The following is a 27,500-nucleotide window of genomic DNA, read 5'->3' as shown; positions in this document are numbered from 1 at the left end:
CACACATACACACACACTCACTAGCTGTGTAGAGATACACACACACACACACACACACACACACACACACACACACACACACACACACACACACACAATAGCTGTGTAGAGATACACACATACACACACACACCCACCCACTAGCTGTGTAGAGATACACACACACACACACACACACACACACACACACACACACACACACACACACACACACTAGCTGTGTAGAGATACAAACACAAACACACACACACACACTAGCTGTGTAGAGATACACACACACACACACACACACACACACACACACACACACACACACACTCACTAGCTGTGTAGAGATACACACACACACACACACACACACATACACACACAACACACACACACACTAGCTGTGTAGAGATACAAACACAAACACACACACACACACTAGCTGTGTAGAGATACACAACACACACTAGCTGTGTTTCAGCGTCTTTTTCTTCTGCCTGGTATGTGAAGGCTATCTCCATGTTTACTGGTGTAGAGATGCATACAGACATCTTGCTATATACTTGGTATTGCCACTCTTATTTAAGCCTCAAGGTTGTTGTGAATAGCCACTTCTATGAATGACATACACATTGTTATGTGGGCTGAAGAAGAACCTTCAATACTGAGATTGATGGTTCTTATGTCCGTTACATTGGAACATTAAACATTTTGGTGTTCACTTTAAGTCTATGGTTGCTTCTCAAATGACACCCTTTTTCCTATATAGTGCACTAGATTTTAGCATAATGCCATAGGGCTCTGCTAGTGCACTATGTTTGGGAATTGTTGTATTTTGGGGGGATTCCGTCTTTGTCTAGCAATTTGATGATCCAAACAAACCATTAAAACGTTTTCTCAGTTGAAATGTGATCAACCACAGCTCTCAAGCATGAGAGAAGAACACCTCATTTAAACAGATCTTATTTCTGGGAAGATGAGTTGAATCAACAACACTGGAACACTGGAGAGTAATATTTGTAGTGACATCTGATCAATCCTTCACCGCTCTCCAAACACTTTTTCATTGGAAAATAGGAGATTTAGGGCTGTGTAATCACAATCCAAATATTTCACCCAGACCCAAATTCCCATGTGTGTTCTTGAGCTGAAAACACTGGAGCTCGTCTTTGCATAGCAACGTGTGCCTGCTCTGCCTTTCTGCCCTACCTGCCTGCTCTGCCTTTCTGCCCTGCCTGCCTGCTCTGCCTTTCTGCCCTACCTGCCTGCTCTACCTTTCTGCCCTACCTGCTCTGCCTTTCTGCCCTGCCTGCCTGCTCTGCCTTTCTGCCCTGCCTGCCTGCTCTGCCTTTCTGTCCTGCCTGCCTGCGCTGCCTTTCTGCCCTACCTGCCTGCCTGCCTTTCTGCCCTATCTGCGCTGCCTTTCTGCCCTACCTGCCTGCTCTGCCTTTCTTCCCTACCTGCTCTGCCTTTCTTCCCTACCTGCGCTGCCTTTCTGCCCTACCTGCTCTGTCTTTCTGCCCTGCCTGCCTGCACCGCCTTTCTGCCCTGCCTGCCTGCCTGCTCCGCCTTTCTGCCCTGCCTGCCTGCGCTGCCTTTCTGCCCTGCCTGCCTGCGCTGCCTTTCTGCCCTGCCTGCCTGCGCTGCCTTTCTGCCCTACCTGCTCTGCCTTTCTGCCCTGCCTGCCTGCCTGCGCTGCCTTTCTGCCCTACCTGCTCCGCCTTTCTGCCCTGCCTGCCTGCGCTGCCTTTCTGCCCTGCCTGCCTGCGCTGCCTTTCTGCCCTGCCTACCTGCTCTGCCTTTCTGCCCTGCCTGCCTGCGCTGCCTTTCTGCCCTGACTGCCTGCGCTGCCTTTGTGCCCTACCTGCCTGCCTGCCTTTCTGCCCTATCTGCGCTGCCTTTCTGCCCTACCTGCCTGCTCTGCCTTTCTTCCCTACCTGCTCTGCCTTTCTTCCCTACCTGCGCTGCCTTTCTGCCCTACCTGCTCTGTCTTTCTGCCCTGCCTGCCTGCCTGCACTGCCTTTCTGCCCTGCCTGCCTGCGCTGCCTTTCTGCCCTGACTGCCTGCGCTGCCTTTCTGCCCTGACTGCCTGCGCTGCCTTTCTGCCCTACCTGCCTGCATGCCTGCCTGCCTCTGCCTGTCTGTCTGTATCCATGTGTCTGATTGTTTTGGCAGCACAATTTCGATCTTTCATGCAGCTGTGAATATTTGTTAAGAAGGCCCACATCGAAAGTAAAATCATTCCTTTTTGCTCCTCACACTTCAAACACTTGGCAGTGCTCTGGGAGCCATGAGAACACGGTGGGTCTCTGGAGAACCCAGCAGCAGAAAGGCCAAAGCTAGCTTGTGTCCAAAATGGCACCATGTTCCCTATTTAGTGATCTACTGGTTAAAAGTAGTGCACTATATAGGGAATAGGGTTCCATTTGAGACGCAGACCAGAGTCAAGCAGCTGCAGGGGAGGGGAGGGACCCAGCCGGTCTCTCTGACGAGGCAATGATACTGGAAAATATTATATCAAAATCCCTTTTCTTTTCCTTTCAATTCACTCTCTCCACCAACTTTAAGAGTCCCCATTTAAGATTTGAATAATTGTATCATATATATTTTATTACATGTTGTTTATTGTCTTTTTCCTCCACCAACAAGCTTATTTGGGCCTTTTGTAGCTACGGGCTGTTTACTTGTGTTTTTGGCTTCAAAGTAGTTTTGTCCTCCAGTACTTTTCCAACTCCCACTCGTCTTTTACCTCCCCCCAGGTAGTGTAGGCCGTCTGTTGTGTTCGCTAGCCATGGGGCTCTCTCTTTCTTTCTCCCCCTCTCTCTATCTCTCTCTTTCTTCCCCTCTCTCTATCTCTCACTATCCCTCATGGAGGAAATGATACCTGCCTGAAGTTTGGCCCATCTACTCAGCATAGACGGACATCCTTGTGTTCGGGCCCTTCCTAATCTTTTTTTTTTTTGCAAATACACTGTCAATTTGAGAATCTAGGCCTTGGAGAGTTTTCACCCCACGAGACCCACCATGTTTAAATGTGATGTCTTTAATATTGCCAGGCTGCTGTTTTCCCCCTGGCTGGCCTGCAAGGTCGGACAAAGCGTAGGTAGCTTCATTGAGAGCTGCCTTCATGGTTCAGGCTGAAGACTACTGTTGCCATATTGATTGTTATGCTTGACCTCTCTATGCGTTTAAGGTCCACTCTAGGGACAGATTGTGTTTCGACTTTAGCAAAGGAAGAACCTCATTCAAATATGAAAGGTATTTGGTAATGATTTCCTGTTCTATTCTATAATGTGGAATGAATTGGCCTATAGACCTATATTTCAGTTGGTTCAATTAAGTCTGCCAATATTAGTTATGCTCTTTCTCTTTTCGAACTATAAATACCCCATCTGACTGAGTGATAACCCTGAGAGCTACTGTGGCCTGCCTCTTCCATGTGAATTCCAAGCCCAGAGTTGCAGAACACAACCAATCTGTGTGCATCCATATGGCAGAGGCTTGGCATAAGCAAACCTGTCAGCCTCAGTCAGCGCAGGGAACTGGGACCTCACTGTGTAGAGTGCCTCAAATGGCACCTTATTCGCAAATAGTGCACTACTTTTGAGCCCTATGAGCCCTGGTCAAAGGTTGTAGACTATATTGGTGTTTGTCTCGCTACGAGTTAAAGTTTATGCTTATCTAGACTGCGAAAGACTCAATTCAATTCAATGGAACTTTATTTGTCTCCTTTAGGGCCATATCAGTAGTAGGGTCATATCAGACTTTTCAGCAGTTTCCTCCTTACCCATCCAATACTTTTATAAATGTTAAAGGACTAGTTCACTATTTTACTTGATGTTAGATGATTCCTTACCCTGAAAGTTGTCTATGGACCAGGAGAAACTATGATTCAAGGTTCAGTTTACTTTAAACAGCAATTTCAAACTTTAGCAACCGCTAGCTAAAAATCTATGGAAGAGATGTGAGCATGTTTACAAAAATGATGTCCAAATCATCTGAAATCAACTCCATATTTGGTTTGATGTTACTTAACCCTCCTGCTGTGTTCTGGTCAAATTGGACCGATTTACACATTTTCTCTCTGAAAAATGTAGTTCATTTAATCTGATTGTCATAAGGTTCCATTACTTTGTCCACACAGGGCATCTGAACACACATTTTCATAAAATATGGTGTGTTTTATTAAACTTTTGTACACCTGTGGTGTTCCCGGTCAAAAATGACCGGTCATTAGAAGTAAATGTGTGAGACTACAATTAGTGTTTAAAATTGAGTTCAGGCACATGCTCATTCATCAGATGGACACACTTCCTCTCCCAGACCCCACATGCATGTGTGTTTGAGCACATACACACACACACATCTCACTTCCCTTCTTGGCTTCCATGGCAACCCCCATGGGAACCTTTTCCCAATAGAATCTTTCTCGCATGGGAACCACACCTGTTGGCATTCTCACAAACAATCGCAACATTGTTTCAACAATATATAGAACTTTTCTCGCAGCTCTGGTATATAAAGCTTTTTTGAGGCATTGCTCACAATTCATTCTGTGGCAGCACAATGACCAAACGATATACTGTATGTGAGGCTCTTGATCATATATTTGATCCTGACACTGGTGAGGAGGAGAGAAGCCAGGAAACTGACAGTGAAGATGCATTAGAGGAGGAAGTGTCAGAAGTTGAAGACAACACAGAATATGATCCAGACCAAGAGACAACCGATGTGGAACAACCCAGCGATGAGGAAGAGGGCCCTGCTGAGGTTGTTGTTACATTCCGGTCAAATAATTTATCCTGGACTTCATCCCCACCTGAGAGGAGAGGTTGGCTGAAAATGTTATCAGGATGACCCCAGGGCCAATGAGATACGCCATATCTCGGGTTTATGACATAACATCCTGCTTCGAGCTGTTCCTGACAGAGTCAATCGAAACGATAGTGATAAACATGACCAACTTGGAGGGGAGATGTGTTTACCAAGACAACTGGAAGGAGGTAGACCGGACAGACGTCCAAGCATACGTGGATCTCTTGATTTTGTCCGGTTTGTACAGAACCAGAAACAAATTACCACCAGGTTATGTGATCCAGAGTCTGGTCGGGGGATTTTCCGTGCCACTATTGGACTCCAGACATTTCAGGTGTTGTCTCGGGGGATTCGCTTCGACAACCATGATACAAGACCAGGCTGCCGTCAAAAAGGCAAGCTGGCAGCGATCAGAGAGGTTTGGCGCTAGTGGGTGGAGCGCCTGCCACTCATCTATAAACCAAGTCCAGACATCACAGTGGATGAGCGTCTGGTCACATTTAGGGGACGCTTCCCATTCAAACAGTGCATGCCAAGCAAACTGTGTAAATATGGAATAAATATATGGGAAGCATGTGATGCCAGGACAAGTTATACCTGAAACATGTAGGTTTATACCTGCTGACCTGTTGGAAACCTACTGACGGTGTTCCCGAAAGGAACCAGGAAAACCTGCTGACGGTGTTCCCGAAAGGAACCAGGCGAACCTACTGACGGTGTTCCCGAAAGGAACCAGGAAAACCTGCTGACGGTGTTCCCGAAAGGAACCAGGCAAACCTACTGACGGTGTTCCCGAAAGGAACCAGGAAAACCTGCTGACGGTGTTCCCGAAAGGAACCAGGAAAACCTGCTGACGGTGTTCCCGAAAGGAACCAGGCAAACCTGCTGACGGTGTTCCCGAAAGGAACCAGGCAAACCTGCTGACGGTGTTCCCGAAAGGAACCATTGGAACCTTCTGACGGTGTTCCCGAAAGGAACCATTGGAACCTTCTGACGGTGTTCCCGAAAGGAACCATTGGAACCTTCTGACGGTGTTCCCGAAAGGAACCAGGGGAAGCGAGTGGTCCTGGAAATGACTGCAGGTCTCCAGGGGCACAACATAACATGTGACAATTTCTTCACCTCATATGCTCTTGGTCAGGAGCTGCTCCAAAGAAAATGACCATGGTGGGGACGGTCAGGAGGAACAAGCCTGAGTTGCCTCCTGCCTTACTCACTACCAAGGACAGGGATTGTTTTTCCTCTAAATGGATATTCACCGATACACACACACTTGTGTCCTACTGCCTGAAGAAAAAGACGAATGTGCTTCTGATGACAACTCTGCACAGGGATGCCGCTGTGAGTACCAGGGAGGACAGGAAGCCCAGCGCTGTCCTGGATTACAACAGGAACAGAGAGGAGCTGACAACCTTGATAAGGTTTGTTACTCTTTATCTTTCAAGTCTCATGTACTTTTTTTTTCTATTACCAGATTGTTTTATCTGCACCATAAAAATAAGACCTGTTGTTGTTTGTGAACAATATGGAGTCAATTCTAGTCATTTGAATATGTAAATATGTTTTGGATGTGATAAATTAAAACAACGCTTTGATGCAATTTTTCATGTTACTAAGTATCACTTGTATGTACTCATTATTTTGTTTACTGATTGTTGCACTTTTGCCGGTTACTGGCACATACTCTTATAAGAGGATGACGACACGTTGGCCCATGGTGGTGTTCTTCAACATCCTAGATGTGTCGGCCTACAACGGGCTTGTCGTGTGGATGGAGGGGATTCCTGGCTGCAAGCAGGGGAAATTCTTCAAGAGGAGACTATTCCTAGAAGAGTTGGGGGAAAGCCATGGTGGCACCCCTCACTCAAAGGCGCCAACACCTTCCTCCAACGCCATCCTCTGCTGGATTGGTGAGAGATATACAAGGGCCAGAAGCTAGATCTACGGCCGGCAGAGACAGAAGAGACAAGAGGAAGAGGGGCGATCTGTGTGCACCAAGAGATGTCAAAACGAGCATTATGTGCCATAAACGCAGTGCATATATTTGCCAGGCACATGCAACAACCAGCCTGTATTGTCAACATGTGCATGAGAACAACACAAAATGTATCTACCATTGATTGACAGATTGTGAACATTTTAATGTTTTTGTTATTGTTAGTACTGTTATTGTTACTGTTGGTCTTTAATGTGTTCAGACATACATTTTGTAATATGGTTCAGTTTTCACATGTATGAGCTCAGGTCAATGAGGCCTACAGGCCATAAATAGCAATTAGAAGTTCAAAACTTGTAATGTTCACAGGAACTTAAGTTGATAAAAATATCTAGCACAACATTAGGTGATAATATATGTATTATTATGGATTTATAATCAGCTATAATGGGGGCGGTTATTTTGGACTGGGAACACAGAATTAATGAACATGAAACGAACACACAGGAGGTGATTTGGCCATAAAAAAAAACAACATGCTCACATTACTTCCATCGATTTGTAGCATGTGGTGGCTAAAGGCAGCTGAAGTTTGTAATGGCTATATATAGAGAACTGAACCATGAATTACAGTTTCTCCAGCCCCATAGACTACGTTCAGGGTGAGAAATCGTCTAACGTCAAGCTGTAAAACAGTGAACTACTCCTTCAATAGAGTCATGTCAACTATAAGCACTCGAATGTCAAAGCCAAACCTCCTCATGTACTGTATATATTTAGCAGACACAGGCTAACTGTGATGTGGCTGTATTTGATCTAAGTGGAGTTGCCGTGTAAGAGAGCTCTTGGTTTGTAATATTTTCCTTAGATATCGTAATAACATGGGGTCCTTAGAATATAATAGTATATGCCATTTAACAGACGCTTTTAACCAAAGTGACTTTTTCATCCTCAAATACATTTTCTCATGGGTGGCCACAGTGGGAATTGACCCTCGATCCTGACGTTGGAAAAGCGTCATGGTCTACCAACTGAGCCACACAATTCACTCTTCACAAACCCAGACACTCATTGAACGGATTAGTGGCAGACAGACAAAAAAAATCTAAGTTCAAAAATATTTTGGAGCAGCCTTTAAGGAAACTAAGCAGTGAACCTCTGCCTTGGCTCCAGAGTGAGTCACCTAGCAGATAGGTCCTACAGTAGCTTCACCGCCACAGGCTCAGCTGCCGCTCTTCGTTAGTGGTGCTTCGCCCTTCTAGGCCTGAACATCTCTCTGTGTACAAACACCACTGACCTTACCAAACACTGCTGGCTCCTACACCACGTGTGTGGGTGTGTGGTGTGTGTGTGTGGAAAAAACACTTCCCCCTACACTGCTGGCTCCTACACAACACACGGCTCATTCATCAGGCTACGTGACCCGCCACCAGCCAGCTTAGCACTTGTCTGTCCTACTCACAGATGTATAGAGGAGCAGCTAGCGGAGTGGCAAGGCTCGGACTGGTGGTAGAGCTGTTGGGTTGGGTTGAGGCTGGGCAGGGCTGGAGCTAGGGCTGGTGGCTGGGGTTGTGTTGGATTGGGGCTGAGGCTGGGCAGGGCTGGAGCTAGGGCTGGTGGCTGGGGTTGTGTTGGATTGGGGCTGAGGCTGGGCAGGGCTGGAGCTAGGGCTGGTGGTAGAGCTGGTGGCTGGGGTTGTGTTGGATTGGGGCTGAGGCTGGGCAGGGCTGGAGCTAGGGCTGGTGGTAGAGCTAGTGGCTGGGGTTGTGTTGGATTGGGGCTGAGGCTGGGCAGGGCTGGAGCTAGGGCTGGTGGTAGAGCTGGTGGCTGGGGTTGTGTTGGGGCTGAGGCTGGGCAGGGCTGGAGCTAGGGCTGGTGGCTGGGGTTGTGTTGGGGCTGAGGCTGGGCAGGGCTGGAGCTAGGGCTGGTGGTAGAGCTGGTGGCTGGGGTTGTGTTGGATTGGGGCTGAGGCTGGGCAGGGCTGGAGCTAGGGCTGGTGGTAGATCTGGTGGCTGGAGTTGTGTTGGGTTGGGGCTGAGGCAGGGCTGGAGCTAGGTCTGGTGGTAGAGCTGGTGGCTGGAGTTGTGTTGGGTTGGGGCTGAGGCAGGGCTGGAGCTAGGGCTGGTGGCTGGGGTTGGGTTGAGGCTGAGGCAGGGCTGGAGCTAGGGCTGGTGGCTGGGGTTGGGTTGGGGCTGAGGCAGGGCTGGAGCTAGGGCTGGTGGCTGGGGTTGGGTTGGGGCTGAGGCTGGAGCTAGGGCTGGTGGTAGAGCTGGTGGCTGGAGTTGTGTTGGGTTGGGGCTGAGGCAGGGCTGGAGCTAGGGCTGGTGGCTGGGGTTGGGTTGGGGCTGAGGCTGGGCAGGGCTGGTGGTTGGAGCTGGGACTCAGGCTGTACTGTGCTGGTCAGGCAGGCAGCAGACCGGGTGACTGATGTAGTGAGTAATATGTGTTTATGTTCCAGGGGAGCGGGCTCAGCAGGGCTCCAGAATGGTGGCTGTCCGGCTGCCCTTCACCGGCCCAGAGGAAGAAGAGGAGGAGGGCTCTGTCAGTCTGGGGCTCAGCACCGGAGGAGGAGGAGGAGGAGGAGACACAGACTCATCAGGGAATGACATATTCTAGTGCTGCTGACCTGCTTTAGTCATTACTGAGACATTACAGAAGAATGCCTCCAAGACGCCTACTACTTCCATCTCCGTTTCATCACACTCAGTGGATCGATGGGGAGACCACTAAAGACTTCTTACCAGATCTGGACAGAGCTTAGCAGAGAGAGATAACATTCCATTTCTTGTGAAGATCTTCAGACATTCGCTGTTTATTTACCTCTGGAACCAATAACCATGTGTTTGGACCAATTTGCCTGTCAGATAATCAATGTATGTAGCAATAATCAATGATAGTTATTTTTTTACCAATAAAGTTGATACTTTTGAGTGTTTTAGTAACAACTGTTATATAAACTGTTATCTTAACTTCATACTTATCCTATGCAAATGAAAAAAATGTCATTCAAATACACATTTTCATTTAAATACAGTCAACTCCAGGCATATCAGTTATGTGGTTGTTTTCATAGCTACATTGTGATATTCAGACAAGTCAGCCAGTCATTCAAATGTTTTGTTGAGTTATTCCCCGAGCCCATGTAAACAGTGTGATGTCATGGCCATGCTACTAGAGTACATTGCACTAGACTAGGAGATTGGCTTTTCACCTCATTACACACCCATATCCTGCTGCCCCAGATGAAGATAGTATCTCCGTCCCAAATGGCACCCTATTCCCTGCACTATGTTTGACCAGGGCCCGAAAGGTAGTGGACGGTGTAGGGAATAGTGAATTTGTGACTCAGCCAGTATATCTGATGTTGCTGTGCTGTACGCAACACTAACAACGCCAGCCTAATGAGCATCCTGTTTCAATTCACCAAGTGTGCCAAGAGGAGAAACTAAAAGAGCGTTCCTCTCCCTCCTAGCTAAACCAAAGAGAAGTCGTCTTAGTTGGGTCCCATTTCTTATCCAAAGTTCACCAAATGAAGGCGATATGTTGAATCTGCTATAAACTGCTGCTCACTCTCTATGGAGTTAGCCTGGACTCCAAACAGAATATCGCTCCATTTGACTTGTGTTTCACTTCACAGATAGACTGAATCAGTAAAGGGCTGTAGCTAAGTAGAGGAGCAGGATTAAATGTAGCTCCATGTCAGGCCATGCAGTGTAGTGATAAGTCTCGATGATAAAGAGAGGAAGGAAATGAGATTAAAGACAGGAGGGCAGATGGTCTGGCATGACACTGACCAGGAAACTGCACCTCTATCTGCAACAACTCTCTGTCATTCTCGCTCTCCCTCACCCAATCTCCCTCCCTCTCTCGCTCTCCCTCACCCAATCTCCCTCCCTCTCTCGCTCTCCCCCCTCTCGCTCTCCCTCCCTCTCTCTCTTGCTCTCCCTCTCTCTCCCTCTCTCTCTCGCTCTCCCTCCCTCTCTCTCTCTTGCTCTCCCTCTCCTGCTCTCCCTCCCTCTCTCTCTCTCGCTTTCTCTCTCTCTCTCTCTCTGCCTTGTATCTTCTTTGAAATTGTAAATAGTATTTGATGTAAATTGGCGTAAGATTGATTTCAGCTTTTCAAACGAGAAATTCATCCTACATTGTTGGAGTAGTTTTTTGGATGGGCATGCTCTCTTGAGAAATGCTTCCATGACAGAAAATCAAGGGCTGTGTCCCAAATGGCACCCTATTTCCTTCATAAAGCTTTCTTTGCCCCTGTTAAAAGCAGTGTGCCATTTGGGATGCAGACAAGGTCCTCCAGTCCATCTGGGGCCATGGCACACGTTCCTGTCGAATAGTAAGACTTACTACACTACAGTACGATGACCTCAGATACATGTAGTGTGTCACTAGCTGGGATTGCTGAGCCGGCCCTGTCCAGGGGAAATATCAAACTTCAGCTAATCTCTGAGCTGGTCTTAAATGTCTGAGCTACAGCTAATCTCTGAGCTGGGGCAAAAACTCTTCACTGTTTAGTAAAGACCAGAGGTTGAGGGGTGCAGAGGATTCTCTCTCCCCACCCCCACACCAGAGCCTCCAGCTTTCTCTCGGCCAGCCCAGCCCAGCTGTTTATCAAAGCCAGATGTGAGGGGCGGGAAGAGGAGGGAAATCGAGCGTGACATTGACCACTCTCCTCTCACAGTCAGGCACCAGAATGCACTGCAGCGAGGGACAAGACGCCACTTATTTTTACCCACAACCCTACAGCAAACCCAGCCTGGTCCCAGATCTGTCGATGCTGTCTAGCCAACTCCTTGGCGTATGACATGACAATGACCATAGGAGTTGGCAAGACAGCACAATCAGGACTGAAACCAGGCTACAGTAAACGCTACTGTCGTCACTGTGGCATTTTAACACATCGGAGATGGCACCCTTTCAATATTACTTTGGAGCTTTTCAGCTGAGACACCCTTTGGACTCCAGAGAGAGGTCTGACATGATTTAGATGTGTGCTGGCAGTCCAAACATGGAGTTTTCTAACCCTGACATGAACCATAGGCACCTTATTCCCTACACAGTGCACTACTTTTCACCATAGGGCCCTGGTCAAAAGTAGTGCACTATTTAGGTAAAAGAGTGCCATTTGGGACATAACCACTGACATCCTTATGAGGAGATACTGTAGTTAGAATTGCACTTAAAACAACTTTTTTTTTTTTTTTTACCCCACAGGAACCTCCATCTGTGGATATGAAAGAGGCTGTATGTTTGGGAGGGCTTTGAGTGCGTGTTATTCATATTCCATTTGAACCTCAGGGAGGATTCCGCTGTGAGCGTTGAGGTGTTAAAGGAAGGATAAATCCATGCAGAACATTAAGGATTCATACTTGTGGTGGGATAGAGAGGTTAGACCGTAGAGCAGAGTGTGTTTACTCTGAAAATGTTGTAATGATGACTTGGAAAACCCTTAGTAGTGTCTACAAATGTTTATCGTCTTTCAAGATGAAGACGCTACTTGTCTGTGTGTGTCTGTGTGTGTTGTGGTAAAGCAGTACAACTGCTTCTCAAGCATTACTAAACGTTCATATTTCTAACATTTAATTTGGGTTCCATGATTGAATGAATGCCTCATCTGAAAACTCTTAGGTCCGCTGCTGCTGCCTCTGAGCAGAGTGGACCACACAACAAGCCCCTACTCTACTGGCTCAGTTAAACCTATAGGTCATATTGATCACGGCTTTTACAATCTTGCTGATAATTGTTTGAGCCTATGTGTCTGAAAAGAATGCTGTCAACTTTGAAGTTGCATTCAGATTACGTTGATGGAGACCATCAGATGTGGAAGTTTGTATTTTGAATCTTTGTTTAATTGTATACAGCGTTGCATTTCGACTCATTCTAAAGGATCCCTCCCTGATGACTCGCAAAATGGCAATTAAATCTGCATATCAAATGAGCTTTTTCCTTGAATTAATCATGTGGAAGGACTTCATGCTTGAGTCCCAAGTGGCACCCTATGCCCTATATAATGCACTGCTTTTAAGCAGAGCCCTATGGGCCCTGGTCAAAAGCAGTGCACTACATAGGGGATAGGGTGTAATTTGGGACAGAAACCCTGTATTTCTCTATCTATCCCCCTGCCTGCCCCAGTCAACGTCAACTCCGTGAGCCAGTTAGTTAAAATAATATACTAATGAGATTATGAATGATTTAGATCCTGAGTAGTCTGTTTGGACACAAACAACAGCTTTAGTTTCCTTAAGGTGATGGGCTTCATTAGGTAGAATCCTGGGTTGCGTTCCATATGGCACGCTGTTCCCTACATAGTGCACTACTTTTGACCTGGTCCCTATGGGCCCTAGTCAAAAGCAGTGCACAACATAGGGATTAGGGTGCCATTTTGGACACATCCCTATTTGATTGGTGTATAGGAGCCTTGTTATTAGGCCCTACTGAATTTTAATGGGGATAAACCCAGCAGGAGGGCCATAGTTACTGGACTGGATCCAGAACCGCATGGCTGGCAGGCTTGGCGTAAATTCTGTTCTAGTCAGCCAAATCAGGCTCGGCGTGAAGTCTGTTCTAGTCAGTCACATCAAGCTCGCCGGTCAATGACACATGCAACTCTATACGCCCTTGCTAGAAAACTGCATTCCAATGAGCTCATTACTTTACAGAATGTTTTCTCTCCCAGTCTGAGCTTCATTATGAGGTGTTTGTGTGTGTGTCTGGCAGCTGTTAGATCCCTGTATATCAGGGAACAGAACATCACCCCCTCTCCTTTTCCCACCTGAGACGGTGTTTGATGGATGGATAGGTTTAAGAATCCTGAGCACACCTATCGATACTGTAGGCAAATATTTTTTATTGATAACCGAAGATAGACCCCGGCCTGTCATTTCCAACGCGAGCAGATTAAGCGCAGTGGTCGAAGGCATCACTACAGATCCAGGTTCGATCCCGGGCTGTGTCGTGACCAGTAGACCCATGAGGCGGCGCACAATTGGCCCGATGGGACAAAGACTTCCTGGTTGGGATGTCGTTGTCCCATCGTGCTCTAATGACTCCTTGTGGCGGGCCGGGCGCATGCACGCTGACTTTGGTCGCCAGGTGGCACATTGGTGGCTTCTGGGTTAAGCGAGCAGTGTGTCAAGAAGCAGTGTGGTTTGGCGGGATCGTGTTTCGGGGGACGCATGGATCTCTATCTTCGCCTCTCCCACGTCCATACGGGAGTTGCAGCGATGGGACAAGACTGTAACTATCAATTGGATATCATGAAAATTGGGCAAAAAGGGGTAAGAAGGTAAGGGAACTCCTACTCTGTGAAGTGCGCGTGTGCAATAAGTTCATTCGCCTTTGAACTCCTAAACAACACCATTTTTTGGAAACTTTGACAAAGGGTAAAGTCTACAAAACTTAAGCCTACTCTGTTCGTAACAGATTATAGTTTTGGAAACCAAACTGTATTGAGAGCAAATGTTTCGCCGATGAGAAAATGTGTAGTATGTCGGCCAAAATCCATAACTCTCCATCTTCTCCTACTGCCAGCCACTGGCCTTCCTTTTCAATCAAATCCAATTTTATTTGTCACATGCATAGACAACAGGTGTAGACTAAAAGTGAAATGCTTTCTTATGGGTCCTTTTCTAACAATGCAGAGTTAGAGATAAGATAACAAATATATAAATAATGACACGGCTAGATATAGGGAGTAGAAAATAACATTATTATATACCGGGAGTACCAGTATCGAGTCGATGTGCAGGGCTACAAGGTAATTGAGGTAGCTGTACACTACATATAGTTAGGGGTAAAGTGACTAGCAGCAGCTAGACTATCTCACCACATACTGTGAGTGTGTATGTGTATGTGTGCAAGAGAGTCAGTGCAAAAAAGAGTCAATGCAGGCAGTCCGGGTAGCCATTTGATTAGCTATTTAGCAGCCTTGTTTAGCAGTCTTACCATATTTGGTGGTGAGTGGAAATGCCAAGCAGATGTTTCAGATTTATACATCCGTTGAAACATCTGGCTCCTTGTCCTATCCGTGCTATAGCCCTCAGAGCTTAGCCTTGATAACTGGCCTGAAATATGGAGATATGTCAGATTGTTAGGCAGAGTTGAGTACAAACATAGTCATGGCACCTTGTTTATGAACTGATACGCAAAACAACACCGGATTCAAAACATATAACATTTTATTTCAATTATTATACAAAATGATTTCAACCAATAGAATGTTATATATGTGAGGGATACAACCATAGCAGCTCTGCAGGTTTTGCTACGAAGTGACAGAATCATTAGATAATTTGTTTGGGTACTGTCCACATGTAGCTTGTTTTTGGTCACAGGTCCAGGAATGGGTGAAGAATTGCAACATTTACCTGCAGCTAACTCTGCAGATAGCACTGCTGGGTGGCTTGAAATGTCTCAGTCAATCGAGCAATAATATAAAAAATACTTTTAGCAAAAATGTTTATCTTTAATTTACAATCTGTAGAAACGATGAGAATAGAAAGCTTCTGAACTTTTGTGAAACATCACAGTACAGTTGAAAAATATATGGCAAGTAGAAATAAAAAAATTGATGTTAAGAGATAGATGGGAGGGTTGAGTGGAGCTGAAGGATGGGACTTAAAACGAACAAAAGATAACTAATGTAAAATATTCTGTGTCCGTGAAAATGATATAGGCTTCTACTTCCTGCTTATACATACTAAGTTTTGTTATCCATTAGTTTACTCCATATTAGGGGACAGTTTAAAGGAAAATATATTTTAAAAATATATACAGTATCAGTCAACATTTGGGATACACCTACTCATTCAAGGGTTTTCTGTATTTTTACTATTTTCTACATTGTGAAATAATAGTGAAGACATCAAACCTATGAAAGAGCACATGGAATCATGTCGTAACCAGAAAAGTGTTTAACAAAAATATATATATATATTTGAGATTCTTCAAAGTAGCCACACATTGCCTTCATGAGAGCTTTGCACACTCTTTGCATTCCCTCAACCAGCTTAATGAGGAATGTTTTTCCAACAGTCTTGAAGGAGTTCCCACATATGCTGAGCACTTGTTGGCTGCTTTTCTTTCACACTGCGGTCCAACTCATCCCAAACCATCTCAATGGGTTGAGGTTGGGTGATTGTGGAGGCCAGGTCATCTGATGCAGCACTCATCACTCCTTCTTGATCAAATAAACCTGACACAGTCTGGAGGTGTGTTTTGGGTCATTGTCCCGTTGAAAAACAAATTAAATGGGATGGTATATCGCTGCAGATGGCGGATCGTGGAATCAACAGTGAAGAGGCGACTCTGGGATGCTGGCCTTCTAGGCAGAGTTGCAAATAAAAAGCTGTATCTCAGACTGGCCAATAAAAGAAAAGATTAAGATGGGCAAAATAGCACAGACACTGGACAGAGGAACTCTGCCTAGAAGGCCAGCATCCCGGAGTCGCCTCTTCACTGTTGACGTTGAGACTGGTGTTTTGTGGGTACTATTTAATGAAGCTGCCAATTGAGGACTTGTGAGGCATCTGTTTCTCAAACTAGACAATCTAATGTACTTGTCCTCTTGCTCAGTTGTGCATCGGGGCCTCCCACTCCTCTTTCTATTCTGGTTAGGGCCAGTTTGCACTGTTCTGTGAAGGGAACGTTGTACAAGATCTTCAGTTTCTTGGCAATTTCTCACATGGAATAGCCTTCATTTCTCAGAACAAGAATAGACTGATGAGTTTCAGAAGAAAGGTCTTTGTTTCTGGCCATTTTGAGCTTGAAATCGAACCCACAAATGCTGACGCTCCAGATACTCAACTAGTCTAAAGAAGGCCAGTTTTATTGCTTCTTTAATCAGAACAATAGTTTTCAGCTGTGCTAACATAATTGCAAAAGGGTTTTCTAATGATCAATTAGCCTTTTAAAATTATAAACTTGGATTAGCTAATACAATGTGTCATTGGAACACAGGAGTGATGGTTGCTGATAATGGGCCTCTGTACGCCTATGTAGATATTCCATTACAAATCTGCAGTTTCTAGCTACAGTAGTCATTTACAACATTAACAATGTCTACACTGTATTTCTGATCAATTTGATGCTAATTTAATGGATAAAAAATGTGCTTTTCTTTCCAAAACAAGGACATTTTTAAGTGACCCCAAACTTTTGAACGGTAGTGTACATTTACAAAAATATATATATGGGGGATTGGAAATGATGCAGACAATCACATTGATGGACGCTACAATCTATCTGCAATATTAAAGCTGATCTACCTTCTAATCTTTTGGTCTGAATCACGTAGTCCTGGCTGCCTGATATGTTGTCAACAATACAGCTCATTGATGTGTAAAAGGCATAATTGTATTCAAATCGATCTCAACAGGAGATTCTGCAAGCCAAAAGGAAATGGGGAACAACAGACATCTGACTCAACCATGCAAGCATTAATTTTAACAAGCCAGCCTACAGGAGATTTCTCACATTCAGTTCACCTCTCTTTTTGGATTCAATGAAATCTACAGTACAGTACATTGGTAGAACTATATTATGTTACATTTTATATACAGAACAACAAGAACGGGACAATGAGTGTGTGTTAAAGTGTGATGGTGCAATGCATCCGACTGTTGTATATTGAAAGTGTCAATGTTGTAATTGTAATGAAAATGCTCACAGTTCCTGGATCCTGGTGAGAGAAACACATGTCTGTCAATGAAGAGTATCTACATTTGTCCGTGGTGTTTCTAGCTGTAAGACAACACCAGTGTCTGTGGATGTTCTGGTTTAGTGGTGCTGACCTTCCTGGTGACTTCACACTGCCACAGAGGGAGCAGTTGTGTCCACATGCCGTGGAAGTAAGTGCTCAATCGCTGACCCTTTTCTCAAGAAGACAGGATTCTCTTTGTCAGGGAAGAGAGAAAGGGAGAAAACGGAAGACACGCTGAGGAGAGAGGAAGCAAGACAACAATCAAGCCCCTCATGTCCTCTCCCACCACCCCCATGCCCTTTGCCTATGTTCAGTCCAACCCTGCTCCAGGCAGCTGTTTTCTGCAGCTGTAGAGACTCCTGGACATTGGCTCTCCACACTACACATACAGAGCCTCCTATTTGTACAGCCAGGGGCCCCATGTTGTGTAGCAACGCGTGGGCTGTAAGTGTCTTTGAACAAAAAGGTACATTTACAAGTGAAGTACAGTAGTTTGTTTTTTAATAATTAATAATAATTCATTTAACTTGTACATCGCTTTTCATTATTCCAAAGTGAATAAAAAGGAAATCAAACAAACACATTTGAATTGACATGGAAGAAACGGAGATTGAATTTGGCTTTGGATGAAAGGCTGGGAGCAGAGGCAGCTTGGATTAGAAAGACCTTGTAGCTTCAGTGGAGGAGGCCTAGATGGTACAGCCAAAGAGAAACAAAGACAGTCTGACAAACAGGCCATGGAGCGCTTCATCAGTTCACCACATCTGCTTCTCCGACGATCAGTTCCTCCGTACGACCAGCTCCAGTAGGTACTGGTCCTCTATTCTCGAACATGTAGCAGGTGGGTACCTACTGGTGACCAAGTGATCAAGCCCCAGAGCAGTCAAAATAAAAAAAACATTCAAAATAATTTTTACAGAGTTTTTACAGAGCTCTTTGCCTAGGCGGCGCTATGGCAACCACAGAACTGAACTTTTGGGATATTTACAATTTATTGGAGTAATTTCTCAAATCCCATTGTCATTTTAATTTCAGAAGTCAAAACGTGAAGACAATAAATACATTAATTAAAGCCCTAGACAATAGTTATTACAGTGTATAGAGTGATAGACCTTATATGCCTATATACTGTGTATATCTGAGTGAAAGGCCGTGATTTGAGCACTATATATCTGAGTGAAGGGCCGTGATTTGAGCACTATATATCTGAGTGAAGGGCCGTGATTTGAGCACTATATATCTGAGTGAAGGGCCGTGATTTGAGCACTATATATCTGAGTGAAGGGCCGTGATTTGAGCACTATATATCTGAGTGAAGGGCCGTGATTTGAGCATGGCTGCATGCAGTCCTGATTACTTATTTAGCCGATTGAGGTTGCTGCGTCAGGGGGTTTTCACAGATGGAGAACAGGAAATCAAAAGGGGGCAGAGGCTGAGACAGTGAATAATGCAAGGATGTAGAAGAGAACATAAAGCTGAAACTCAGCACAGAGGCACTGGAATGAGCTTCATCAAGTAAATATAGAAAATTATACAAATTTGCCTACTAGTTGCTCCCAACTGGAGAATCAGCGCCCTCGGGCAGTGCCGTAGGCTCCAAGCACCGAACACGTCTGCCTGTCTGTGCCGCTGAAGTGCTAGGCTACTCCCTGTAGGCTACAGATACTAAATTAGACTCTGAAGACTTTTGTGTCTCTTAAATTTTCAGCACACATTTTTTTTTTAAATTGTTTCTGGTGGAATGAACAAAGATCAATTAACCTGATTCCTTTGTTGTCCTCGTGAGAAGATAGCTTAGTCATGTGAAACATGCTGTGTGCTGTTTATGTAAATCATTATTGCACTGTATTACCGTAGAAATCAATTTCAAAATTTCTCAAAATTAGCCTTTGCTTGTTCTTGACGATTCATATCAGCAGTTCTACATGGCTCTATGTGTTACTGCCAGAGAGTAGGAAGGAAGAGGGAGGTTGGGTAGAACTGTCTGACATTTCTGGTTTTCACACTTCTACCCCTTGGGGACCAGGCTGTCACAGGCGTGTCTGACTCTACACACTCCAGATGTGTCTGTCATTTATAAGCATGTTATTTCTCATGGAAATGCCTCATGTAGTTTCAGCTAACAAATGTAGTTCTCTACAAACACAATTTAGACATTATCTGAGGTAGTATTGACAAATTTGAGAGTACAGTTTTGGGATTTAAAAGGAAAAAATATATTTTGTGGAAGTTTGGGCCTCCAACCAAAACCACAGAAATCCTGGCACTAGGACAGAGTAGCCTACATCACTGTTTGCCAACATGTCTTAACGAGAGAAACTGTGTGATTATTAGCTGGCTCGTATCATATTATCAAAGCAATCCAACAGTGGATCTGGGTGTTGAGGAGAAAATGCTGCCTGGCTTGAAAAGCTCAAACTGAATCTTTAAAGGGGCAATCAGGGATTGGTACATCCATTTTTACATCAAATGAATGCACTTTTATATTAATGATATACAGGCATTGAATCTTGAAAATATAACTTATAAATGCCTCATGAGCTTAGTTCAACTGTCTTACCCTATCAGAACCTCAACAAAAAGTGGTAGGGAGTCGCTTTGCTGTTTGAATTGCCCCTTTAAGAGTGAGTGACCTCTATTTACCACTTTCTGGACAGCATGTCTGAAATAGAATTTATGCCCATGTTCTCTCTACTCTCTCGGTAGACAAAGTGTTTTACTCTGAGAAGAACAATGCTGCATTCTCTTTGCTATTTTAGGAGAAGTTATCAATACTTTAAAACATATCTAAAAGTTCCACCTTGAAACTTTCATGACTTTAAAAAGGATTTGCGTTAAAGGGAAATGTAAAAAAAATTCAGCTTCATATTCATAATCTCCAGCATCACCTCAACATCAAGATACACTATATACACAAGTATGTGGACACCCCTTCAAATTAGTGGATTCGGCTATTTCAGCCACACTCGTTGCTGACAGGTGTATAAAATCGAATACAACGCCATGCAATCTCCATAGACAAACACTGGCAGTAGAATGGCCTTTCTGAAGAGCTCAGTGACTTTCAATGTGGCCCCATCATAAGATGCCACCTTTCCAACAAGTCAGTTTGTCAAATTTCTGCCCTGCTAGAGATGCCCCGGTCAACTGTAAGTGCTGTTATTGTGAAGTGGAAACGTCTAAGAGCAACAATGGCTCAGCCGTGAAGTAGTAGGCCACACAAGTTCACAGAATGAGACCGCCGAGTGCTGAAGCACGTACAATTTGCTGTTAACGTTACAGCATACAATGACATTCTAGACGATTCTGTGCTTCCAACTTTGTAGCAACAGTTTGGGGAAGGCCCATTCCTGTTTCAGCATGACAATACCGCCATGCACAAAGCGAAATCCATACAGAAATGGTTTGTTGAGATCAATGTGGAAGAATTTGACTGGCCTGCACATAGCCCTGACACCAACCCCACCTTTGGGATGAATTAGAACGCTGACTGTGAGCCAGGCCTAATCGCTCAACATCAGTGCCCGACCTCACTAATGTTCTTGAGGCTGAATGGAAGACATGGAAGAACCCACAGCAATGTTCCAACATCTAACACCCAGAAGAGTGAAGGCTGTTATAGCAGCAAAGGGGAGACCAACTCCATATAAATGCTTTTGTTTTTGGAATGAAATGTTTGACAAGCTGGTTTTCACATACTTTTGTAGTGTAGTGTATGTGGAAATGGCGCGTTTTATAGTAGAAAAGATTCCTCCTCTATTAAACTTTACAGTTGGCACTATGCATTCGGGCAGGTAGCTTTCTCCTGGCATCAGCCAAATCCCGATTTGTCCGTTAGACTGCCACATGGTGAAACATGATCCATCATTCCAGAGAACGTGTTTCCACTGCTCCAGAGTACAATGGCGGCACGCTTTACACCACTCCAGCCGACGCTTGCCATTCTGCATGGTGATCTTAAGCTTGTGTGCGGCTGCTCAGCCATGGAAACCTATTTCATGAAGCTCCCGACTAACAGTTCTTGCGCTGATGTTGCTTCCAGAGGCAGTTTGTTGCAACCGAAGACAGATGATTTTTACGCGCTAAACGCTTCAGCACTTAGCTCCCATTCTGTGAACTTGTGTGGCCTACTACTTCGTGGCTGACCCGTTGTTGCTCCTAAACATTTCCACTTCACAATAACAGCACTTACAGTTGACGGGGGCAGCCCTAGCAGGGCAGAAATTTTACAACCTGACTTGTTGGAAATGTGGCATCCTATGACGGTGCCACGTTAAACGCCATTGAGTTCTTCAGTAAGGCCATTCTACTTCCAATGTTTGTCTGTGGAGATTGCATGGGTGTGTGCTCGATTTTATATACCTGTCAGCAACGGGTGTGGCTGAAATAGGAGTGTCCACATAGTTTTGTATATATAGTGTATGTTGAGGTTGGAGATGATGAATATGAAGTTGAAATATCCCTTTAAGGCCACAGGAGACAATAGAAAGTCTGTGTATCATATTTACTAGAACGATAAGTGAGATTGTTAAGTTTCTTTTGAGGACACTTAGTGTTAATATTTTACTAGTTTTAAAATATCACGATTGGTTGAATTTTGGGTTTCTTAGCTGTTATAACCCCCTCTATGGAAATTGTCAAATTCACGTCATGAATGTCATCTTATGTACATCCGGGAAGTATGCCCTTTATGCTTCATTCTAAGGAATCTTTCTGAAGTTTTCCACTACAAGAAACTGATTTTCCTATGGCTCTCTTTGGGATCGTAGTGAATGCGCCCTTGTGTGCATGACGGTGATTGATATGTTAAATGTTACACATAATATCTGGAGCTACTGTGTATAGCGTTACACATTCCCTATCCAGTATACTCTCTAGATCTATTTGATGGAAGCCCATCACATAGACCCTGTTCATTGTGATGCTTTTACTACCATGGTACGACGCAGCATATATTCAAACGTTTTGAACTATGTCATGTGAAGAGGGTTATAACCTGTACATGTATGACACACATGACTTTATACTGTTGATGTACTGTGGGTCATTTTTGGGCAACGGTCCTTTTGCATCTCCTATAACCTCACTAGCAATGTCCAATCTGTAGCGCAGTGGCCAGTTCATTGCCCCCTGCATGGAGTCTCTGCTTTCAATAGATGAAAACAACTGTTTGTAGGAGCCAGACCAGACACCAAACCAGCCGCCATTGGAGACTACGACTCATCACTGAACCTCTATTTTATTTCCTGGCAAGCTCCTTCACCTCCCACCTCCATTTTAGCACTTGAATGCCAAGTCTGGTCTGATGACGCATGATATAGTCTGATACAGGCAGTGGTGCAATAGCAGTTAATGAGCAGCCAAATGCCTCGGAGGAACTGTGCACCGCGGTTAAATGAGGGCACAGCCTCTTGTTCATCTATATATTGTAGGCCACTCTGAGCACTGCGTTTTAATTGCAAACAAATCACCCGGCCGGATAACTCGGACATAGGGGGTGTGGGAGGAGAGGAGGCTGATGATGATGAGGCATTGCCATGACGACAGCATCGGTGGCGGTGGAACTTTGCCGTGGCAACGCTGGAAAGATTAAGAGAACAGAAACACAACAAGCTCAGCTGGCTGGATGAGAACGATGATGTTGGCTATTGTTATCTCTCTCTGCTCAGACACAGACACCATGGCGAAGAACCAAGACTGCATTTCCTTGGAGATGTTTTATTTTGTTTTGCCTTAAAGATATACAATTAAATGTTAAAAGCCCAGACAGTCTTAAGGTAAAATACTGGTTTTATGTGCAATTTTAAAGTAGCATCAATGCCCAGCATTCTGGGACCTCTTTTGCATTTTTTGCCTCTGAGGAACTGACCAAAAATGACCAACATATTCAGATCCTGCACATACAACTATTCACCTTGATCTTCAATGGCAAAATAATTCATTGAATTCATGATTCATCAGTGTGTTAGACTATTGAAAATGTAAAACCTATTCAATTGTACTACTGAGGCTGTGACTATAGAGAGCATTGCGTCCTGTTCTGTTGGGGTAAATAGGCATCCGGAGCCTCAGGTGGACATGATCCGTATAATTCAGTTTCTGTTGATTAAATAAACAAGGACTCAAATGCATCCTGTAACTGTCACAGAATGAGTTGCCAAAGTCATCTCCCCAACAGAGATTCTCATCCCCTGCTAGCAGCACAAGACTGACTCACTACCAGTAGGATTATCTGAGTCGTTTGTTTAGATGATATCAGTGACAGTTACTGGCTTTACGCTAAAATTCTGGCTCTGTGAAGCAAGCCTGTTTTTCACCTCTTGTTTGTTTTTGTACTGGTCATGCTTTTAAAGGGATGTTCCATTCTGGGACAGGAGTAATATACTAAAGCCAAAGTAAGTGTAAAAACAAGGAAACATCCCTTCAAGAAGAGGGAGCACACCAAAAGCCAGTTTCATCCAGCCCAGATGTGCCTTACAAGACCAAACCTGCAAAGTCACCACTGTTATGTGGACTTTCAAGTGACACTTCCTCATTGACATTGGCATATGCTTTCTGATCAAAAGTATTGCAATTCATAGGGAATAGGGTGCCTTTTGGGACACCGCCATGGTCAATTTGAGATTAGTGAACGGCAGCAGATGGATATGTACAGTTGAAGTCGGAAGTTTACATACACTTAGGTTGGAGTCATTAAAACTTGTTTTTCAACCACTACACAAATTTCTTGTTAATTAACAAACTATAGTTTTGGCAAATTGGTTAGGACATGTACTTTGTGCATGACACAAGTAATTTTTCCAACAATTGTTTACAGACAGATTATTTCACTTACAATTTACTGTATCACAAATCCAGTGGGTCATACACTAAGTTGACTGTGCCTTTAAACAGCTTGGAAAATTCCAGAAAAGGATGTCATGGCTTTAGAAGTTTCTGATAGGCTAATTGACATAATTTGAGTCAATTGGAGCTCTATCTGTGGATGTATTTCAAGGACTACCTTCAAACTCAGTGCCTCTTTGCTTGACATCATGGGAAAATCAAAAGATATCAGCCAAGACCTCAGCCATGACCTCAGAAAAAAAATTGTAGACCTCCACACGTCTGGTTCATCTTTGGGAGCAATTTCCAAACGCCTGAAGGTACCACGTTCATCTGTACAAGTATAAACACCATGGGACCACGCAGCCGTCATACCACTCAGGAAGGAGACGCATTCTGTCTCGTAGAGATGAACGTACGAAAAGTGCAAATCAATCCCAGAACAACAGTCAAGGACCTTGTGAAGATGCTGGAAGAAACGGGTACAAAAGTTTCTATTTCCACAGTAAAACAAGTCCTATATCGACATAACCTGAAAGGCCGCTCAGCAAGGAAGAAGCCACGGCTCCAAAACCACGTTAAAACATGGGGACAAAGATCATACTTTTTGGTGAAATGTCCTCTGGTCTGATGAAACAAAAATAGAACTGTTTGGCCATAATGACTATTGTTATGTTTGGAGGGAAAAGGGGGAGGCTTGCAAGCTAAAGAACACCATCCCAATTGTGAAGCACGGGGGTGGCAGCATCATGTTGTGGGGGTGCTTTGCTGCAGGAGGGACTGGTGCACTTCACAAAATAGATGGCATCATGAGGAAGGAAAATGATGTGGCCCTCAATCCCATAGAAAGTTTTGTGGGCAGAACTGAAAAAGCATGTGCGAGCAAGGAGGCCTACAAACCTGACTCAGTTACACCAGCTCTGTCAGGAGGAATGGGCCAAAATTCACCCAACTTATTGTGGGAAGCTTGTGGAAGGCTACCCGAAACGTTTGACCCAAGATAAACAATTTAAAGACAATACTACCAAATACTAATTGAGTGTATGTAAACTTCTGACCCACTGGGAATGTGATGAAAGAAATAAAAGCTGAAATAAATCATTCTCTCTACTATTATTCTGACATTTCACATTCTTAAAATAAAGTGGTGATCCTAACTGACCTAAGACAGGGAATTTTTACTCGGATTAAATATCTCTAATTGTGAAAAACGGAGTTTAAATGTATTTGGCTAAAGTGTATGTAAACTTCCGACTTCAAATGTAGCTAATTAGCTGTGTTTAGCTCAGTGGTGACCCGTCTTTCAGGGCCTGTTTAAGGGCCCGGGGCCCGTCATTCACCTGCTTTGAGCCCACATTTTTTGCAAAAATATAAATATGTGTATCATTCAGTTAATAAAGCTGCATACACACATGGTCTATTTTTTGTTCACTTGAGTAAGGCAGCTCCAATATGCAGGTGTTTCAGCCTAGCTCAGTGCTTTCTGTGGTGGTGGGGCGAGTCAGCAGAAAATAGGAACATTGCGCCGTGATTTGCTCAGTGCTCTGTCACTCATGGGAACAGTACGTCATCGCCAAGTTTAAGTCCTTAGTAAGGGTAGACATCCAAAATGTCTGCCCTGTGGGTCCTGCCATAGAGTTATATTACAAGTGTCCTTCCAAGAAGGTCATTGGCCACAGATAAAATGATGTCAAATCACATTATATGTATAGTAGCTTTGGAAGGAATGAGTCGTTTGGAAGGAATCCTCCAAGCATTGCAAAGCAACCACTAACATTAGCCTGCTATTCAATGGAGTGGCTGTTTTTTTTTCTTCGAGTTCCTACCATAAATCCAGAGAATGACAGACTTTGATGACAAAATTTGCCCACAATGAACCGCCGCGCCCTCTTCACAAGGTGAGTCCAAAAATGTCTTACATGCTGCTGCATTAAATGATGTAATATGCCAGGGCGATATGTGTACTGTAGCTAAGAAAGTAATACTAGGTGTATGTTGTGTAGTAAGATGTTAGTAGCCCATGTGCCTCACCCTAATAATTTGGTCTATTTTCACCAACGCGGTATTGTAAATACATCGTTCGTGGCCGGTGTGTGCTTGTTTGCTGGCATGCATCCCACATTTTTTGTTGTTGTTGTCCCACCAAGATTTACATGCTAAAATCGCCACTGGTTTAGCGCAGTTTTTAGATGAGACTGTGAAGGACAAGCTATCTCTAAGCACATCGTCCCCAAACTATACCCTTCTCTCATATCTCACTTAGATTTAATCCAAAATGGTACCCTATTCCCAATGTAGGGAATCGGGTACCATTTTGGATGCTGTGTAATTCCCTCGCCAGCTGTACTCACAGATCCCTGCACCTGGCGGCAGGGTAGCCTAGTGGTTAGAGCGGTGGACTAGTAACCGGAAGGTTGCAAGTTCAGAACCCCGAGCTGACATGGTACAAATCTGTCGTTCTGCCCCTGAACAGGCAGTTAACCCACTGTTCCTAGGCAGTCATTGAAAATACGAATTTGTTCTCATTAACTGACTTGGCTAGTTAAATAAAGGTTAAAAAATTAAGTTTAAAAAATCTGTAAACATCCCATCCAATCTACCTCATCCCCGTACTGTTATTTATTTATCTTGCTCCTTTGCACCCCAGTATCTCAACTTGCACATTCATCTTCTGCACATCCTACCATTCCAGTGTTTAATTGCTATATTGTAATTACTTTGCCACCATGGCCTATTTATTGCCTTACCTCTCTTATCTTACCTCATTTGTTGTATGTGTCAAACTGCTTTGCTTTATCTTGGCCAGGTCGCAGTTGTAAATGAGAACTTGTTCTCAACTAGCCTACCTGGTTAAATAAAGGTGAAATTAAATAAAAACTGGCCTCACCAGTAGAAAAGTGACAGCAGTCAGAGCAGCCTTATATACTCTGGCAGATTTTTACTGCTTTCTGTATGTATAGCGGGAAGCCTAAAGTGCTTTTTAATGCTTAGCGAAACTCCACCATCGTTTTGTGGTTAGCAGCTTGTAAAACCCTCATCACTTGCCTCTGCTCAGCTCAAACTGCTGCCTTGCTTAATTACACTATATAGACACACGCTTCAGGACTGGTTGTGTGTGTTTGGTTTGGTTTTACTTTCCTTGTGGGGACCAGAAGTGCTCACAAGGATAGTAAAACAGAAAACTCAGACAAGTGAGGATATTTCACCAGTCCGCATAAAGGTTTTTTATTTATC

General features: G+C 44.3%; 1 protein-coding gene and 1 pseudogene across 1 annotated transcript in view; both read left to right on the top strand.

The window, feature by feature from the left end:
• Positions 1–9,713, top strand: part of LOC139375035 (KIAA0586 ortholog) — a 130,762-nt gene extending 121,049 nt beyond the window's left edge. Inside the window, exon 31 of the mRNA XM_071116405.1 lies at positions 9,198–9,713. Within this exon, the coding sequence (XP_070972506.1) occupies positions 9,198–9,355 (158 nt within the window). The 3' untranslated portion in view covers positions 9,356–9,713. The remainder of the gene's footprint in view (positions 1–9,197) is intronic.
• LOC139375496 (piggyBac transposable element-derived protein 4-like) lies at positions 4,594–6,923 on the top strand (annotated as a pseudogene).
• Positions 9,714–27,500: the final 17,787 nt, after the last annotated feature.

Source organism: Oncorhynchus clarkii, chromosome 19 (genome assembly GCF_045791955.1).
Source record: "Oncorhynchus clarkii lewisi isolate Uvic-CL-2024 chromosome 19, UVic_Ocla_1.0, whole genome shotgun sequence".
In the NCBI taxonomy this organism is placed as follows: Eukaryota; Metazoa; Chordata; class Actinopteri; order Salmoniformes; family Salmonidae; genus Oncorhynchus; species Oncorhynchus clarkii.
Note: the sequence above shows the minus strand (reverse complement) of the source record. Positions and strands in the feature narration are given on the sequence as shown.